The sequence below is a fragment of the Lasioglossum baleicum genome, chromosome 9 (assembly GCF_051020765.1).
Source record: "Lasioglossum baleicum chromosome 9, iyLasBale1, whole genome shotgun sequence".
In the NCBI taxonomy this organism is placed as follows: domain Eukaryota; kingdom Metazoa; phylum Arthropoda; class Insecta; order Hymenoptera; family Halictidae; genus Lasioglossum; species Lasioglossum baleicum.
The window spans coordinates 4,447,410-4,468,078 of NC_134937.1; the positions used below are offsets into that span (position 1 = coordinate 4,447,410).

Genomic DNA, 20,669 nt, shown 5'->3' on the forward strand with positions numbered 1-20,669 from the left:
AAACGTACTATTTGGACTACACAACAACGGATTTATCCGTTATAAAAGAACAAGCAATTCTTGTGTTCAACCCCTTTCCCTACAATATCGTGTCTGACTCGTGATCGAGATTCTGAACGGAGCCTAATAAATATATGAATGCTACTAATATTTTCTTTAAACCTAAATAAAATTCTACTTTGTATTTGTTAATGTACAGCTATTTGAGAATATACAGGGTGTCCCACACTTTTCACGATTCTTCAAGTACTTGCGATGATCTGACAAAAATATTTTAAACAAAAGTTGATCAGTTTTCAGTTTTAAATGTACCTTCAAAAAAGATTTTTCAAAGAGAAAAAATTCTTCTCTACAGATTAAAAATTTCATCGGCATTTGCAGAATAAATCTAGTTGGTTAAGTAGAAAAAAGTTTCAATAGTAAATGAATACGTACAAGGTTTCTTCATATTGTTGAGCCATTCCCTTGGCCACAGAGTGCGCAACGACCTTCTCTCCAGGAATGGCAAATTGATGGCTGGTCTCCCTGAGTCTGCTCTCCTTCAGTACCTGTTCCTCTTCGAGGTTCATCAGTTTGCTGTAGTAATCCTCGTTCTTCTTGCTCTTCACGGATTTCTGCCAGTCCGTCTCAGGCTCCTTGATTACCTTCTGCCCAAGATGCTCAGTGGCGATCTCGATACCTTGGGATACGTTGTGATGCCTCTCATCGAACACTTTCTCGAGCTCTGTGTTCTGTCGTTCCGTTTGGTATTGGGTCAGCCCGTAATCATACCACGCTACAGAAAATGCACGTTAGATCATTCCGCTCTTTGAATTGGTCACGTGAAAGACAACGCATGCCAGACGAACATGAACCATTTGGGTTCGCAAACGTTCAACCCATGTTGAAAGCGCAATGTTCCAAAGTGATAGATGCATTTCATTCTTCCTTAATATAAGTTTTTAACGTACTATATCGTTTTTTGTTAGGAGTACTATTCAAGAATTACTTTCGAAGCTTCGGAATCTACTTCTTACGAGAAGACTACAGATTTTACATTCCAAATTCAACCTTTTGCAAGTCAAATTCGCCCTTTTGCAAATCAAATTCAACCCTCTACAAATAAAGAATTTGTAAGTAAGTTTTCGTAAAAAACATCAAAGCAAATGTAAATGAATTGTTGAGAAATTAAAAATTTTATTTACTGCAAAGTTGTAAATCAAACACTTATTTAAAAGTAATTACCAATTCATTGAACCCATTTTCTGATTAATGAATTTAAAAAATGAAGGTGCATATGTATTTATTGTTCACGTGTGTTTAAATAAATATGTAATTTAATCTAAATAAATAAATAATTAATTTTACATATTCTTAATGGGTGAAATTGATTTGCAAAAGGGTGAAATTGCTTTACAAAAAGGTGAATTTGATTTGCATAGGGTTGAATTAGATTTGCAAAAGAGTGAATTTGGAGTTCAAAACCTATATGCAGAAGTATTGGACTATTATGACAATATTTTATTATCATAAAGTCAAAATTAAAACGACTCAAGAAACTATTAGATTAGTAATCATTAAAATATTGTCTTTTTATTCACAAATGTTACTTGAGAATTATTTTTGAGAATATACATTTTATGAAAATACTATGAAGTATTGGACTATTATGAAGACATTTCACGACTTTACTTTAGTATGCATATATTATAAGTAAACAGCGGATTTTTATGCAAAATAAAAATGTTCTATCTGAATTGCAAGAAACCGTAGTGCAAGAGAAAATTATTTGCTTTCTCAATATGTTTAATATTGAAGATGTAGAAGAAGAAGAAGAAAATGAAGAAGAATTGAAGATAATATAACAGTATTTTTTAAGTCATTTTAAATTAAGTCTACCTATTGTCATAAGAAACTATTAGATTATTAATGATGAAGGTTTATCTTTTAATTTACAAATACTATTTGAGAATTATTTTTGAACCATTAAAAGCTATGTTTTATGTAAAAGCTACGAAGTATTCTACAATTATGAAGACATTTTACTACTACACTTCAGTATATGCACATCCTGTAAAATAAAACAACCCCAGAATTATAAATTAAGTAATACTGCATATCTTTCCCTATAATAGAACTTTGGAAGCAATTCATAGAAATGCATCTTTGATTATATCGGATGTTCATTGCAGAAAACTTGAATGAATGTAACTATAAAACCAACTGAACACATTATTAGGTACCATAATCATAACCAGCCTGCGCAATTTAAGCACTTGTGATAAAAACGAAACAAATGTAAAACAATAAACCCATTCGAACGATTGGAAAATACTCTTCTATTATTATTAGCTCGTTAAAATTATTTCAACAAGATAAAAATATCGCGCACCTGTTTCTTGCAATAGATGCAGACAATTTTTATTTTGCACAAAAGTCCCCAGTCCGAGAAATAAATGAAATGTTTTGATGTCATTTATGTACAACTTTTAGATTTCACAAAACTTAAGGCTTCGATTTACATATTATAAATTCGTTCAATATTTTCAGCTTGATTTTAGAAGACGAATATATATCGTTCAACAAAATTTGTTAAGAAACAAAATCGATTCAGTTCAAAATCGATTCAGTTTCAAATTCTTATTGCAAGACGGCATCGATTGTCTATGGAACCTTGCACTTCCAGAGCAAAAGAAATTTCTCTAGAACCACTGGGAAATACGACACAGTACTTCATTGGCGATGCAACACATATCGACGTCTCCAGCACGGGGGGGAACAAGGTGCCCGAAAACCAGACTACGGAGACAGAGATGGACATCCGGGCGGTTGAAGTTAGATCACGTGGTTAACACGGTTTCATTCTTCCTTTTTATTCATCATTCCAATAGTAACAATTCCAAAGGCAATACTTTAGAGAATGGCATTCTCATGATTTCAGAAGGATTTCTAATTTCTAACATTTCAAGAGCTCGCATTCGTGTATTCAGAGATCCAGTGACGTTCGACATGTTCAAAACGGATTACCTGAATTTACGAAACATTTAGTAATTAGTACGTCGGCGACTGGATCTCTATGTTACACGAAACGCGACACACGAGGGAAACGTGGGCAACAAGGAACATTTCGCTACAACAACAAATTCTTCACCTAACGGCGATTAGGTGTGATTAATGTTGACACAGTATTTAGCACGATATGGATAGCACTCTGAGAAATACGGACTCTGCTCGGCAGCCGATCAACCTGACGGGTTTATATCGATGTCACCGAATCCACGCGATCAATGATGGAATGAAGAAACAATACATTAAATAAAATTGGGAAAAAACAACGGAATGAAATTTTTCTGAAAGAAAAAAATATTAAGAATAATATTAATCAGCAGCAAACCCGTTTTCTCCAGTGAATCAGGCATTGAACAACACGGAGGAAAACATTTTGCTCAAGGAAGCTCAGGTGTCATTCTAAAAAGTATCAAATTTTCGAAGTAATTGTCTATTAAGAAGTGTTTATCAAATGTTTTTCTCCGTGCCGATATCCATTTACATACGGAAAAAAACAAAAAGAAATACAGTAACGAAACAGATAGTCTATGAACTGTGTGCTTTCTCGATATTGTATTCCATACCTGAACGCCGGTTTGCGAAACCAAGCAGCCGATACCTTTCACTTTAGACGACATTGCTCGAATATGCTCGTCGAATCCCGAAACCCCGAAGAAGAAGCAGAAGAGGAAGCTGCTCGAGGTGCTCGAGGATGAGATCTATCTTTCGAATTCCTTCGTAATATTCGTATTGGAGGAGGATGAGGATGGGGGATAAGTTGGTGTTTCGAATAAATGGTCTCGAGTGTTATATCTGTACTCGAATAGAATGCATGTGTCGTATCGATATTTTATGTACTGTGTTTCGGTTGTCGCGACCATCATTTACCTTGTAGATATCGCCATTCACCACGTTTTCATTTATATTTATCTTTCTCGTGTGGTATTATTGTGCCGTTGTTCGATATTGGCGGATTTTCATTTGTTCTCTGTATGTGCTTGCATTCTTTGTGCCGTTTCTAACTATTTTGAATATACATATCTTCGTTAACATTGATCATTACGGAAGTGAAAATCAAATGTAACTTTTCGCAGAATCATGTGCAGAAGTTCGAAGAATCGAAGATGTGATAGAATAGACTTGTGTGCATTGTTGAGATGTCTGAGAGACACAAAGGATGCAACGACACGTTTATGTAAGAGAGTCTCTGTTTCAGGGTAAACTTACGCCTTGGCGAGTTCTTCAATACGCCACGGTAGTCGTCGCTTCTTGCTTTCACTGTCAGAGTTGTTTCAGTGCGAGCTTCGCCTACGGAGCTTCTGGCAATCACCTCAACTTTTCCATGGTCGTATTGCCTTGTTTTCGGAATGTCCAAATGGTACATGCCGTCGTAGGTCAGCTTGTAGCGCGATCCCTGAGCAAATCGATCAAATCGTTTCAATACTGGTTGCAAATAATGGACTCGTTATAAATAGACTTCGAATTTTATGCATTTATTACAAAACTGAGTAGGTGTAATTCAAAACATTAAATATTAGGTTGGCAACTAAATTCGCGACCTTCTCTTTCGTAATTCTTTTATTGTATCATTATAATCTCATTCAGTGCGCATTCCTTTTGAACTGTACATCATTGGAAAACTCTGAATTTTGCGATTAATTTGATATAAAATACTCGTGTTTAGAAAATATATATAAATGACTTTGTTTGAGAAACTGTGGAGTTAGTTACTTAATAATTTGTACCTAAGTAACTGATAATTGAAATTCTACTGTATCCTGAATTAAACAAGTAAATGTCAACGAAATTGTATCGTGTTTGGTGTCATCTCAATTTTAATAGTGTCGCGAATATGTCGGTAAAAGTTTCACAGAAATATCATTAGGGACATAAACATTTTGTCACTGAATTAGTATTGTTTTATCAATACGTTGGTATCCATATTTTGTTTAATCTCGGTTATATCGAAATATGCTGTATTCTCAGTTTTAAACTTTTTAAAAACTAATCAAGATAAGTCTTCATTTTGATAAATATCTTTCCTAGTTTTTACATAAAGATCCGCAGTCTAATCGTTACTTTTAATTATGTTTGCTTCATAAAATCTGGTAGTCGGGTTGTTGTAATATAACTGAAACTTACATTGACCACGGTGTGTCCATTGATGATCCACATGACACGTGGTCTAGGATGACCAGTAACACGGCAGCAGAATCTGGAACAGTCGCCCTCTTCAACAGTCACGGCTTCCGGTTTGCTGACGAACGTGGGCGGAGCTCGCACCTTCTCTTCTTCACCTTCTTCCTCAGGTACTCTGTAACAAGCATTTGTTTATTGTGAAACTCTCTACACTTAACATTTCTTCTGCCAGAGAGGTAATTTAATATACTATTTAACACTAAACCTAACACGAGGGGCAAATGACCCATTTTAGATTTTTTATTAGACAATTATTAAAATTGTAAAGATGTTTTCATGGCAATTATTGAATATATTTTATTGTATCGGTGTGAACCACTACTAATCCAATTACAAAACCTCTTTATTTTTCATTATCTTTTTATGGGACTTCCACCAACTTATTTCTGGCATTTTTCTTATTAAAATGACACGAAACACGATATACTTTCAACTGTATTTAGTGGTTTAATTGACGAATGAAAGTTTCGGGAGCAAGGAAGGACGACGAACACGCGGGCCTTGGAACTGTGCCGGCGACGGTGACTGTCCGCGTTTCTTTCTTTCCCATACGCTGTCCTTCCTAGCGCCCGAAACTTTCATCGTCGATTAAACCACTAAATATAGTTGAAATTATATCGTGTTTGGTGTCATTTTAATGAGAAAAATGCCAGAAATAAGTTGGTGAAAGTCCCATAAAAAATAATTAAAAATAAATAAGTTATGTCATTTGATTAGTAGTGGTTCACACCGATATACCCGCGCCGAAATCGATCATGTCCGCCCTGCGGCGTGGCGTTGGCCGGCAGTGGAGTGGGTAGGCACTAGACAAATTCTGAGTAGAAGGTCGCGGAGAAATATCGCGACTTTACTGTACTGTTTTACGAACTAGAGTGTTAATTGCCTCTGAACAATGATCGAATATTATACAAAAGTGCTTACATCTGCCATGCAGCTTCCATCTCCCTGATCTTCTCGATACTCTTCATGCCCTTCGGCAGCTGGGACTCGTAAATGATTCCAGGCTTTCCGGCCGTTCGAATCACCGCTCGTGTTTCATCCATACCGTACAAATTCGTCGCTCTGCAAAGATACTCGCCGCTGTCTTCGGGGTAAACCCAGCCGAAGTTCATCGCCACGTAGCCGAAATCATAAATAGGTGTGAATCTGTTCTTGTGGGGTAAGGGTTTGCCGTTAAAGAACCACTCGACTTTCATGTTCGGATCACCTACAGGTGCCAATTGGCACTCGAACTTCGTGCTGTTCATCTCGACAAGTTCGGTCTGGTCTAAGATCTGGGTGACGAATCGTGGCGGTTGCTTCTTGTCCGCGTCGTAGAGGTCGTCTTCGGTTAAGTGGACTTCTGAAGTGTACTTCTTGATGGTGGCTTCCATTTGCATCAGCGCTTCCGACTTCTTCATACCCTTTGGCACTTGATTTTGCAGAATGATGCTTGGCAATCCTGTGAGATACATTTAAAGGTAAATTAAATTAGCTGCCTGGGAACGAATAAAATGATGACTGTGAAACTGATATTTTTTACTTGATCATTGGGAGTAAAACTCTAAAGATTCATGCAAATATACACGTTTATGGTCAAAGTATTAGCAACAGAGTTCAACCTTATCTCCTGCATTGTTCAGGCAAATATTACGTTTCAATTTTTGCTTTATTTCAACTAACAATAAGCGGAGGCAAACTGTACACTCATTGAAGTCACTCAAATGAAAATGTTTGTAATATGTTCTTGCAATCAAAGTTTAACGAAAAACCTACTACTAATAATACGTTAGGAATAAATGACATTCTTTTATCACGTAATGCTTTCAGTAATTTTATATTTTGCAATTCTTGTACCACTTCTATATAAAGATTTCAAAAGAACTTTCTTTAAATTTGTCTATAGAATACAAATTAATCGAAAACTTGTTTGTCTTTTAATTGTTATGATAGAATAACGTGGTCAATGTTTTCCTTCACCAAAATACAGAAAACACCGTTATTTTTTATTCTTATGTTAGTATGTATCATAATATTTCCATCGAACTTGTTTGCAATACTTCCAAGTATCATGTTTCACTTATATATATATGTTTTGGGCTTGGTAGGATTAGTGTTAAAATTGTATTGGTAGTATTAGTGATGTAATTGGGTCCCCCTTCATACTTCCTGAGCATTTTGTAGAAGAGCGAAAGCTAATAAATAGACTGCAATCTTATTGCAGATTACATTGTTGTTATTGTTACATTACAAGAAATAGAAACTAAATTGAATGTTACTTCTTCCCTTAATGATTTTAATAGAGGTGAAATCATGAATTGATATCTTGAATTTTTTAAATTGTCATACAATTTTGAATTTCATCTTCTCAATTTTGCTATAAATGCATAAAGATCCGCAGTCTACTGATCAAATGAAATTACAGAGCGTCTTTACAGATGAGATTTTATGGATCTACAACTTACTCTTGCACGAAACCGATGCTCTGGTAGTGTCCTCTCCAAAATCGTTGATGGCCTTGCACACGTACTCGCCAGAGTCTTCAGGATATACATAAAGGATGTCCATGGACACGAATCCCATATCGTACGTGCTTCTGTATCTGTGTCCACATGGAATTAACTTTCCATTGCGGTACCATTCGATACGCAAGTTTGGATCATCCTTTGGTTCCACGCGACATTCGAACCTAACTGGTTCGGATTCATCCACGGTCGCTGATTGGATTTGAGTGATGAACTTAGGTGGTTGACGAGGCGTTGGCTCTTCAGGTGGTGGTTCACTGATTGGTCCACGCTCCAGTTCCTTTAATTTCTCACCGCTCATACCTGATGGCAGCTGGGACTCGAAGTCTATCGTTTTCTTTGCTATAATGTTTCAGGCGTTTATTACTGATGTTGTTCTTGCCAAGAAATTAAATTTCATTAGTTCATTTTTAAATGTGTCTAATTATACCATACGTTCCTTTCTAGTTAACTAGAATCTTACTATATTTTGGGTCGAAACATGGGTTTGCTATTTTTCGCTTAATGTCCTTATACGAGCAAATTTTGGGCTGGGTGAGGGCTCATTCAAAAGAGGAAGGTTCACCGCAAGGTGCTCCGGTCATCCCATCAGTCAAAAAAGACTTTTAGAGACAGAAAAATACATTGGAATCTGCGGGATTTTTTCTCGAATTTTTCCTTACTTCGGACACTCATATTATTACTATTAGATATAAACATAATCTCGTTAACCTCATGACCAGAGCACCCTGCGGTGAACCTTACTCTTTCGAATAAGCCCTCACTCAGCCCAAAATTTGGTCGTATAAGGACATTAAGCGAGAAATCGCAAACCCATTTTTTCTAGTAAGATTTTAGTTATTTTCTAGTTACAATCTGAAGGTATCCTACCCCCTTAAGGTTTGCAGTGTTTCCCAGAATGTGGTACGCGTACCCCTGGGGGCGCAGGAAGAGTTTGAAGGGGGTACACACTGATTCTAGTGCAACAATATTGGTGCAGCGGGAGTCTAGTGTTGTGTACAAAGGATGTACACGCCTGCTACTTAATACCGATTATTCTTAACGGGGAATACTCACTGTTACGACAGTTATAGAAGGGGTACACAGATATCGAAACTTTGGGAAACACTGCTTTAAGGTTTTCTTTATTTTTGGTAACAATCGCTGATCGTACCAAAACTCATTTAGCTTTCTCAAAAGCTCACAATAGACTAAACATTGAATACGATAATCAATGCACTTTTCAGACATGCTAACCAACATACAACAATAAAAAAATGACGTAAACCGGACTAATACAACCGCGATATTACAAAATTCTCGTTATTCTTTGAACACACCTCGCATATGATTGTATGATTCACGTGGCAGCTAACGTGTTAACACTTTTCAAAAAACTATCAGTGTTTTAAAGGACGAGTAACTATTTTTACTAATTGTAAGTAAAACTATTTAATTTGGTATTCACTAATTTAAGCTAGAAGAGAGTCAAAAACATCGGAAAATGACTATGCAGACCAGAATACCGTCCGAAAACATCATTTGAAATTATACTTACATTTGCAAGTGATGGTAGCTTTGGTGGTAGCAGAGCCCCACTTGTTAGTAGCCCTGCAAACATACTCTCCGCTATCCCTGGCATAAGTGTATGACATATCCAACGATATAAATCCAAAGTCATTAATTTGATGTACTCTGGAGCCTGTGGCAAACGATCGTCCATTGTGGAACCAATCGATCCTCATGGTGGAATCTCCAACCGGTTCAACCCTGCAGTCAAAATGACTAGACGCTCCTTCCTCCACTTCAATATCCTTCAGCTCCACAGTGAATCTAGGAGGATTCGGTGACTCTTCCTCAGTCAGTATCTCGTCCCTCTTGTAAAGAGCCTCTTCTAGTTTCTGGATGCTTTCAGTTCCGGTCTTGAAGTTGGTAGGCAATTGTGGTTCCAGGATGATACCTTGTCGACCACGGACCTGCAGCTTGCAGGAGACAGTGGCCTCACCGTGACGATTCGTTGCTTTACAGGTGTATAACCCAGAATCGCGTTGGTAGCAGTTGGCGACCTCGAGGATGACGAAGCCAAAGTCGTGGATGGTCTTAATCCTGCTGCCAGCGAGAAGAGGCTTTCCGTTGTGGAACCACTCGACTCTCATGCTGGAATCGTTGATGGGTGTTAGCCTGCACTCGAAGTGAGCCAGCGCGTTCTCTGTTAGAGTCAAGTCTGACGGCGTTGTGATGAATTCCGGTGGTTTGCCTGTGTCGTCTTCCGGCGTAGCTGCGCTCGGCACGTTTCCGAGACCTTCCAGCTCGGCGATCTTGTCGATCGTGCTCTCCATTCCCTTTGGTAACTGGGATTCCAAGATGATGCTGCGTTTGCCTGTGCACTTCATCGTGCAGGTGGTAACGGCTTCGCCGTATTCGTTTGATGCGCGGCAACTGTACTCTCCGGAGTCCTCCGGATAGATCGGAGAGATCTCGAGGATCACGAAGCCGAAGTCGCAGAAGGTGCGGAAACGTGTACCGGTTCGCAATGGTTTGCCGTTCCAGAACCATTCGACCTGTGGAGAAATGGATTTTCACTTATTAGTAACCGGAAATTTTATACTAACATTCCTGGGGTGGTTCCTTAATTTTTTTAGAAATATTTCTAATATTGTTTCGTCTACAGGTTAACCATAAAGGTTTAAAAGACAGCACGTTTGAGAAAAAGCTTAAAAAATGACTGAATATGGCAAGTAATGTACAGTAACATCTGATACTCTATTACCTTTAACTTTGGATCGTCGGTAGGCGTAAGTCTAGCTTCAAAGTGCGCGCTCTCTCCCTCTCTCAAGCCATCGATGTTGCTCAACGGCACGGTGAACACCGGAGCCTTTCCACGTTCTTCAACAACCTTCTCATCCTTTGTTCTAATCATCGAGTCTTCAAGGGTCTGAATCTTCTCCAGACCACCCTCCATTCCCTTCGGAAGCTGAGAGTCCAAAATCAAACTAGCCTTGGAGTAGCACTTCAACGTAGCCTTAGTCGAGTCTTCTCCATACTTGTTATAAGCCCTGCACTCGTAGACACCTGAGTTCTCTTCGTAACAGTACAGTATATCCAAGATGACAATACCGAAGTCGTGGAAGGTCCTGTACCGGTGTCCATGAGGCAGCTTCTTGCCGTTGTAGTACCACTCGACCTTCAAGTCTGGATCAGTAACGGGAGTGAGTCTAGCTTCGAAGTGAGCAGACTGTCCTTCGACCAGCTTGGTGATGTCAGCGATTTGCGTGATGAATTTAGGTGGTTCGGCGACAGGTGTTGTGGGTGTGGTGGGCTGTTCTCCACTGAAGCTCTCCAGCTCGCGGATTCTTGCAAGAGAGTCGGGCTGAAGAGAGTCAAGGTAGACTCCGCTCTTGCCGAAGCACCTGATTGTCGCTTTAGTATAATCCTCGCCATATTTGTTGCTGGCCTTGCAGACGTACTCGCCAGTGTCGTGAGCCATCACTCCGGCAATATCCATGACCACGAATCCGAAGTCGGACACCATCTTGAACCTGGAAGAGTGTCTCAAAGGCTGTCCGTTGTGGAACCATTCGACCTTCATGTGAGGATCACCCACAGGAATAAGGGTGCACTCGAAGTGCGCTGATTGGCCGTCCTTCAGACCTTCCAGGGACTGTATCTGGGTGGTGAATTTAGGTTTCTGTCCCTTGGACTTGTCAACACACTCCAACTCCACGCTGATCTCGGCCTTGCCCCATTTGTTGGTAGCCCTGCAGGAGTAGGTGCCAGAGTCCTCGATCTTCGTGCCGAGCACTTCGAGGACGACCATGCCGAAGGCATAGACGGTCCTGGTGCGATGACTGGCTTCCAATGGCTTGCCGTTGTAGAACCATTCGACGACCATGGTCTGATCGCCGGTAGGGGTCAGGGAAGCTTCGAAGTGCGCGATCTCACCCTCGGACAGGTTCGTCAGGTTCTCGAATTGGGACGTGAACACTGGAGGATGTCCTTCGTCGCTCTCTGGCGCACCGCCTTCCTGCCTCTTCAAGGACTCTTCCAGGTCTTGGATGGCCTCCAGACCTTCTTTACCCTTTGGATGTTGCGATCTCTCGATAACGTTCTCTTTGGTCGAGCAGTAGACAGTTGTCGAAGTGAATGCTTCGCCAGCCTTGTTGTACGCTTTGCAGGTGTAGATGCCAGAATCGCGATCATAGACATCAGTTAGATCCAAGGTGACAAATCCGAAATCGCTGGTCATCTTGAAACGGGATCCATGCTCCAAAGCTTTCCCGTTGAAATACCACTCGATCTTCAAGTTCGGATCTTCCTTTGGCTCTACCTGGCCCTCCAAGTGGAGAGGCTCGGACTCGCCCAGTTTGAACTCGGGCTGCAGAGGAACCGTCCAGATCGGTTTCGGGTATTCATGTTCGGGGCCATCTTCTGGCCTCCTGTATTTGGACAGGTAAGCGTCCTCCGCTTCCTCGACTTTCTTCAGACCAGCTTCACCTTGCGGATGCTGAGTCTGCAAGTAGATGTTCTGCTTGCTGGTGCACTTCAAGGTGCCCGAGGTCTGCGCAGAGCCCTTCGAGTTGGTAGCTTTAACGATCACCACGCCGGAGTCTTCCTCGTATGCGTGATTGATGTCCAGAGCAACGTAACCGAAATCATAGGTAGATTTAAATCTGGCTCCGGTTGGCAGGGCCTTGCCATTGATGAACCATTCGATCCTCATCGTCGGGTCTTTCGACGGTTCAACGTTACACTCAAAGTGCGCGTTGTCGCCTTCAATGCACTCGACATTGTTCAGGTGAGTAATGAAGACTGGCTCTTCGTAAGTTGGTTCTGGCTGTTCTGCGGTGCCAGGATGTGGTTGTTCCAGGGCATCGATCTTCGGAAGAGCGTCAGGATGAAGAGTGTCTCCAAGCAGCCAATGACGATCGACGATCTTCAAACTGCACGTGGAGACAGCCTCTCCGAGAAGATTGGTGGCTTTGCAGGTGTAAATTGCCGAATCATCTGGTCGTAAGCCGTTGATGGACAGAGTCACCAGACCGAAGTCGAAGGTGCTACGAAGTCTCGTTCCGGTTTGCAGCGATATTCCGTTCTTGAACCATTCTACACGAAGGTTCGGGTCTGCTCTCGGCTCAACTTGGGCTTCCAGGTAGACGTGCTGTCCTTCGACCAGCTTGTCGTAGCTCTCCAAGTGTTTCGTGAACACCGGGGCCTGTTGAGGTGTAGTGTCAACGAACATTTCCGGTACTTTGTTCATCTCAGCTTCCTTCAGTTGGATCTTCTGCCATGCGTCGGGTTGGAGACTGTCGGCGTCGATGGCTGAGCGCGCTCTGACTTTCAAAGATATCGAAGACACAGCTTCGCCGGCTTTGTTGATCGCTTTGCATGTGTACACGCCGGAATCCTCCGTGATCACCTTCAGGATGTCCAGGGTTACGTATCCGAAATCGTGGTTCACGTGGAAGCGGGAACCTAATCGAGGATCATCGTGTTAATCGCATTGACTCTGACAGATGATGTCTCTTAACCCTTATCATTAGACAGAGGATCTTTTTGCGAAATAAAAATTTTCTGCTTGATTCGCAATCAACTGGAGTGAAATAAAAATTTATTTTCTGTTTTAGTACGTTTAATAGTTCGAAAAGAATACAACAGTATTTTTAAATTCTTCTAATGTTTTCACTGTTTCGAATTACACCTACTCATTTTTGTCATGAATGCATAAAATCCACTGTCTACTTATCAGTCGAGTGGTGACTCAGAGTGGGAGAGAGAGTCACCACTGAAAATTGCTGTACCATTGTTCAAAATATTGTTTACATGATTAATTATGGTGGTGTCTAATCAATTATTTCATTGTTCCAGGTCGGAAGAAATGTTTAATTTTCGAGTTCAAATAAAGTTTTCCCAAAAGTTCTTTTTTCAAAATTCTTTACACTCGAGGCTATTTAAAATGTGCCTTACTTGAACTCTTAGCAATTTATGAAATTCAAAGACATTTAGCAATGTAGAAATTGTTTTGGATTGTGGTAGAGCAATTTTGATTGGTGCCTCAGAGGGGACAGTTGAGTGCAAAGGGTTAGTATGCACGCTTGATGTTGTTAGACAACGTGGACATACACAAACAGCGCAGTTATTCATTTATTTAAGTATGATTTAAGTTATAAAATACTCTACTGCACCTAAATTCACATTGTGCACATTAGTCGAAAACGAAGCGAATTACTATTATCATTCTACAAAATACACACTTGTTTGCTTAGAGTTAAAAATCAATTAATGGCGATTATAATTATTAGTGGCGATGTACCAAATCAAGTTCAGTAGGACTCTGAGAAACGATAGAAGGTTAAGACATTCACAGCAACGATAATACTTAACTTTCCATTTACCGTTTCGTTAAATAAATTACGCCCAGTTACACCCATAACAAAATGCACCCATATTAAAAATATAACTCTCTCGTCTAGACTGTTTGAAGCAGATTATTTATTGTTAATGTACATTTTGTGAAATAATATTTTTATACAGATTATTGCTTGTTAACATCAGATAGCTTGAATGCAGTAGCTTCGATATTAATAATAGAAAGCGAATTAAAAGCAACAAGTCAGTTTACAATCTTTATTTCTTCGAATGATCTCGTGTACGTACCCATCTTTAGTTCGACTCCGTTTATGTACCATTCGAATCTCAAGCTAGAGTCGCCGACGGGCACAACTCTGCACTCGTATCTAGCCATTTGACCTTCCCAGAGTTCCGTAGGGCCGGTCAGCAACTGTGTGAAGATGGGTTTGTCGAACACTTTGTCTGGCTCTTCAGCACGGCCAGGTTTGTCGGCCTCGAGTTGAGCGATCTTGCGCTGCGCTTCAGGGTGCTGGGTGTCTAATTGTATGCTTGCCTTGCCTGCACGCGAAGAATTATAGTAATTAGTCCAAACAATTGTAATATCATATCTTACAAACACTCTTGTAATATCATATCTTGAGAACACCGTGCAAAAATTGCAACAGTTCTCTTATAACACGGTTTCGCTATAATACGGCGCAAAAATAGAACTGTACGATTTAAGAAACAGCACGGACCCGATGGTTTTTCTTATATCAAGGCTTTTCTGTACTCCGAAAATACGTTTCGAACACAGAACACAGTCCGATTATTTGCATTATTTCTATGTTTCGTTTTACGCGGTTTCGATACAACACGATGCTCTAAAATCATGGTTTCGATATGACATGGAATATATCCCCATGATTTGTGTTATTTGTACGTTTCGTTTAATACGGATCGAATTAACCGTGCTATAGGAGATGTGACTGTACAGTATAGCAATTTTGCAGGTAAATATACTGTTATGAATAATGATACTAACTCTTGATCCTCATCGAGGCTGTTGTAACTGCTTCGCCAAGCGCGTTGGTAGCGCGACACATGTAGACACCCTCGTCGTCTTCACGCACATGCGAAATATCCAAGGACACGAATCCGAAATCGTGGACTTTGGTTATTCTTGAGCCTAGATAATAGAAAGTTATTACAACATTTCAGTTGTTTTCGAATTGATTTCCTTATGGAACATTTTATTTACCGCACGCCAATAGGAGTTTTAATAACTGTACCACAAGGAAGCATAAAAATGGTTTTTACATGATAATAACAAAGGGAATTGTTACATTCCACTACTGAATGTGTCTCGTCGATTTACGAAAAACTACTTGTGAATCGTAGACTTCCAAAAATTAAATTGTTAAATCATTGAATCATTGAATCATCGAGTCATCGAGTTATCGAATCATCGAGTCATCGAGTCATCGACTCATTGAATCATTGAATTATTATATTATTAAATTATCGCCGGCAAATGTGTTAATAATTGCGTTCCTACTCGTATGAACTTACTTGTTTCAAGTGGTACTTCATTCCTGAACCACTCGACCTTCATCGTAGGGTCTCCCACAGGTATCAACCTGCACTCGAAGTGAGCAGTCTGTCCCTCAGGTATGGCATCGATGTTCTGCAATGGTTGGGTGAAGACAGGTCGTTGTCTAGTCTGCGGTTCCGGTATTTCCGGTCGTTTCCAAGGCTGCTGGGACTCGAGTTCACGAATCTTGTCCATGCCTTCGGGACGTTGGGAGTCCAAGATGATATTATCTCTCGGGATGACTCTGAGCTCGATGGAGGAGACACACTGTCCAAGAGCATTGGTAGCTCGTACAGAATATTGACCAGCATCTTCAGGAACAGCATGGCCAATATCTAAGGCTACATATCCGAAGTCGAAGGTCACGTGGAACCGAGAAGCCGATGGCAGAGGCTTGCCGTTGTGGAAGAACTCGATCCTCAAGTTGGCGTCGTGCAGAGGCTCAACTTGGCACTCGAAGTGAGCTGTTTGGCCTTCGTACACTTCGGTGGTACCCTGGAGAGTTAGAAAACGGTTTGTGGAACTGTTAATACGCTGACTGACGTACCCGTGTCCATAAAAGTCACAAATACTTGGAGCAACTTATTCAACACTAGGTTTACTGAGCACTAAAAGTAAGAACTTTACATTACTTTATAAAAATAAGAAAAATATGCCTATCCAAAGCTTTAGCCTTTTTTAAATTTTTTATTTAATTTTTTAATTATTGATGTATATGTATGAGAGAAATAAATTCGTCAGCTATCAATCAATCTTCGTATGTAAATATTACGTCCCGTAAACCTAGTGTTAATAATATTAAAATAGAGGGGACAAGATTTATTATAACTAGACCGAGAATTTTGTGCATTTATGACAAAATTGAGTGGATGCTACTTGAAATAATAGAATAATTACAAGAATTTTAAGACATCACTAGATTATTTTTAGCTTACTAACATGCTTGAAAGAGTATTATATAATTTTATACTAACAAGGGAACATATTCAGATGCGAAATTCGGATTTCGATAAAACTTTGGGAGTATACAGTTCTTTGAAAAATATTTGACACGTATTTTTTTTATCGGCAACCATCCACTTTGAAGGGGTGAAAACAGCGTCACGCTGATACCTGCGCCACCTTCTTTAGCTGCTGATAAAACAATAAACGTCATGTAATCCAGTGGTATTGTTTAAAATACTACATAGGTTTATACTAAATGCTTATATTTCGATAAAACAAGCCAGAATTCCCCCACACGCCAGGTGCAAGACTATATTCCATTATGCATAATTATTGTTAAATGGCAAAAAAAAAGAAAATCCTGAAACATGTATCCCCTATTTTGGATCAAAGATCACGCACCCAAGTTTACATTAAAATTAACTAACAATAAATAAGAGAAACTACAAAAAGAAATCAAATTTTTAATATATTGTTTAAACAAAAAACTTTTGTTAAACTTTCCTTGCGCGACTACATTGCCCATTGAAAAACACACAATTTAAAAAAAAATTCAAATTTTTTCGACCTCTGGTTTCCGAGATATCTCAAAAAGTATGGTTTTGACCCCCAACTTTGAGGGCTGTTTTCACCCCTTCAAAGTGGATGGTTGCCGATAAAAAAAAATACGTGTCAAATATTTTTCAAAGAACTATAAACTCCCAAAGTTTTATCAAAATCCGAATTTCGCATCTGAATATGTTCCCTTGTAAGTATAAGTTTTACCAAAATCAAGAAGACCACTTGGTTATCGTTCTTCGTTAATTGTGATTTAATCGCGAATTCTTTCGAATAATTAGTTCAGGTACATAATTCACGTTAGTGTATAATTGGACATATCGAATAAAAGATAAAAAAACACTTACCCTGAGTTCAGTAACAAATCTTGGTGGAGTCACAGGAGGTTCTTCAACCTCCAAACGTGCTGGATGTCCATGAGCTTCGAGTTCACGAATCTTTTCAAGGCCATCAGGATGTTGCGTATCCAGAAGAATGCTGCGGCGAGCTGTATGAAGAAAAATTGCATGTTAAATAAATTACTTCCTGTTTATCTCATTTGACGAATGCTACAAAATTAGCGAAGAGATTTATAAATTACTTATATAGCAAATTCAACTTTCATCGCAGTTTCGTTTCTTTTCAACAATAACAAATATCAATTTATTCTGCAAATTCGGATCTTTTCAGCTTGACAGGGTCTTTCGCGCAAGCCTTGAAACTTAACGCGACGGCCACTGCAATGGGAGTTTGCAGTTTGGCAAGTATTTCTTGATTCGTCCTTTCCGTGGCAGTATTTGTAATTATCGAAATTTGATTCGGAGTTTCTTCCTGTTCCAAAACAAACTTCAGTTTTAGGATATGTCTTGCAACAACAGTCGATCACTGTTTTGTATCGATTTCTTGGACAACAATAATTATCTTGTATTTGAGAAACATCGGTAAATTGTTTATTGTATGCACACGTCGTTAAGGAGAACGATCCGAATCTCGGCTTCATGTTTGATAAATTTTCTTTTCGAGTTGGTGACGGACAACAAATTCTTCTTTCGTGACAAAGCTCATGCATGTTCATACTTTCGGGAGACTTCAGAGGTCGAAAGCAAGGGGGAGGGTAGCGTTTATGTTTCGCTAAATGAGGATTAATGTCAGTTATGCTTGACCACTACACAAATAAATTTTACGGATCTAACTTAGGTAAATTGTAAACATTCTATAAAAATTCTTTCCTTTTCATGGATTTACACTCCCGCCCATAAGTCTTGGGACAAGAACATTGGTTTTTAGTCAAACTCTGGTATTTCGTGTAGATTATGAACCTTTAACTATATTAACAACATAATATAAATATATTGATCATCATCCAAAACACACGTCAAAAATATGTACAAACTATTTGAATCAACTTCAATGTAATATAAAAAATGTAATAAAAATATCTGTTAACAGTAGCCAGGGCTATTATACAATTTTTCAAGCTAAACATTTTCTGCTCCAAGCGCGGGGCCCCAGGACCGCGGCGCCCGTATCATTTGCTACTTCTGCTATGTATAAAGCGGCCCCTAGACGTTCAATAATATTGTCAACGTAGATTGACAATAATTAAATTTTGTAATCTTTAAATCAATTTTATGTAACTTGATTTAATGTGCGTGTCAATAATTATAATTGGTGTTTAATGGAATCTACTTACAGCCAACTTTGATGGTGCAGGTGTTAACAGCTTCTCCAGCCAAATTGGTAGCTTTGCACATGTAAGTGCCAGCATCTTCTGGGTAGGTGTAAAGAATATCAAGTGCCACATAACCGAAGTCGTGGGTTTTGCGGAAGCGATGACCAGTTCTTACGGCAACGCCATTCACGAACCTAATTAAGAAAATTATATTTCATTCAATGATTTCATTCATGATTAAATAAAATCATGAGGTTATTAAAGCTTTCAAATTATTTTTAATCGAGTCAAATCATATATTCGGCACATGATACAGTGCAGTCGCGATATTTTCCTGCGCCCTTCTACCCAGAATTTATCAGTGCCTACCCACTCCACTATCGACCAACACCGCCCCGTAGGGCGGCGAACCTAATTCGGCTCGGGCATATCGGTGTGAACCACTACTAATCAAATGTACAAAACTTCTTTATTTTTCAATATTTTTTTATGCGACTTTCACCAAATTATTTCTTGCGTTTTCCTGATTAAAATTACACCAAACACGATATAATATCAACTGTATTTAGTGGTTTAATCGACGGCGAAAGTTTCGGGCGCAAGGAAGGACAGCGTATGGGAAAGAAAGAGACGCGGACAGTTGTCGTCGCCGGCACAGTTCAAAGAATTTCTCATACGCTGTTCTTCGTTGCGTTCGAAACTTTCGTCATCGATTAAACCACTAAATACAGTTGAAATTATATCGTGTTTGGTGTCATTTTAATTAGAAAAATGCCAGAAATAAATTGGCGAAAGTCCCATAAAAAAATAATGAAAAATAAAGAAGTTTTGTAATTGGATTAGTAGTGGTTCACAGTTCACACCGATACACATCGACCGCGCGATCCGTATTTACATGCTGTCCTGTTCTACGTTCGGCTTCGTCTGTTCTCTCGGCACGGTAGGCGCAGTCATAAAAAAATAATGTCTCTACACGATAAGTATCTGTGCAGAACACAGTCGTTGGAAAAATATCGCGACGTTACTGTAGTTATATATAATTATGGATTGTGTATTTTGTAGATTATAAGATGTTATAAATGCATAGATATTAAGAGAGTATTCAAAATTATGAATTAAGGGAAAGTTTGGAAGAAAACCTGGGTAATTACCATTCTATCTTCAAGTTTGGATCGTTGATCGGTTCGACGCGGCATTCTAAGTGAGCGTGTTCGCCTTCCTTCAGGTGATCCAGGTTGTTGAGCGGTGTCAGGAAAACGGGCTTCTGGTGCACAACCTCTTTCTCAACCTCTTGCTTGATCTCCACAGTCTCCAATTCGCGAATCTTCTGCAAACGCTGGGCGTCCAACGTATCCAAATAGAGACCTTGTTTTGCTGTTCGAGAAAAACGAAAATCCTTGAACTCTTATCCTTTTCGACGAAGACATTGAAAGTAATGTCTAAAGTAATAGCTGGGCAACTTATAAATTTTGACGTTTCGAAAGGTTAGAACTCTTCTGCGATCGGATGTTGTCTATAGCAGATTAAAAAACACAAACTGAGATTCTTGTTTTCGTGAAAGAATCTGTCAAAATATGTTGCAAATATACATAAATCTAGATTTTTATAAATAACCTTGTAGAAATTTAGAATGAATAATAGAATTAAATAAATGCTACAGTTGAAAATTGATTATAAGTTTCTAGAATAAGCAATCTCTCCCATGATAAAAAAGTGTCGCAGTTTTCGTAGCCTGAAATTTATAGAGAACCGTAGGAATGTTCTATACAATCGCTTTGGATAATTATTTAATGGTTCTTCAAATATATATCACTGATGAATATTGCTAATTTTAATTTGTTCCTTTAAATCTGGACGACGAAAGGCATAAGAACAGATTATTTTT

At 39.2% G+C, this 20,669-nt stretch overlaps 1 protein-coding gene across 20 annotated transcripts in view; it reads right to left on the reverse strand.

Moving 5' to 3' along the window:
• Sls (sallimus) overlaps positions 1-20,669 on the reverse strand; it is a 335,820-nt gene that overhangs the window by 113,311 nt on the left and 201,840 nt on the right. For 19 of the 20 annotated variants that reach the window (XM_076431143.1, XM_076431152.1, XM_076431134.1 and 16 more), the window contains 13 exons: positions 19,936-20,158; positions 18,806-18,978; positions 17,481-17,620; positions 15,609-16,125; positions 15,082-15,225; positions 14,364-14,615; positions 10,480-13,181; positions 9,268-10,270; positions 7,671-8,072; positions 6,148-6,667; positions 5,170-5,341; positions 4,255-4,441; positions 436-775 (listed from right to left, as the gene is read on the reverse strand). In XM_076431143.1, coding sequence (XP_076287258.1) covers positions 436-775; positions 4,255-4,441; positions 5,170-5,341; positions 6,148-6,667; positions 7,671-8,072; positions 9,268-10,270; positions 10,480-13,181; positions 14,364-14,615; positions 15,082-15,225; positions 15,609-16,125; positions 17,481-17,620; positions 18,806-18,978; positions 19,936-20,158 — 6,775 coding nt within the window. The remainder of the gene's footprint in view (positions 1-435; positions 776-4,254; positions 4,442-5,169; positions 5,342-6,147; positions 6,668-7,670; positions 8,073-9,267; positions 10,271-10,479; positions 13,182-14,363; positions 14,616-15,081; positions 15,226-15,608; positions 16,126-17,480; positions 17,621-18,805; positions 18,979-19,935; positions 20,159-20,669) is intronic. The other variant, XM_076431149.1, reaches the window with a different exon arrangement.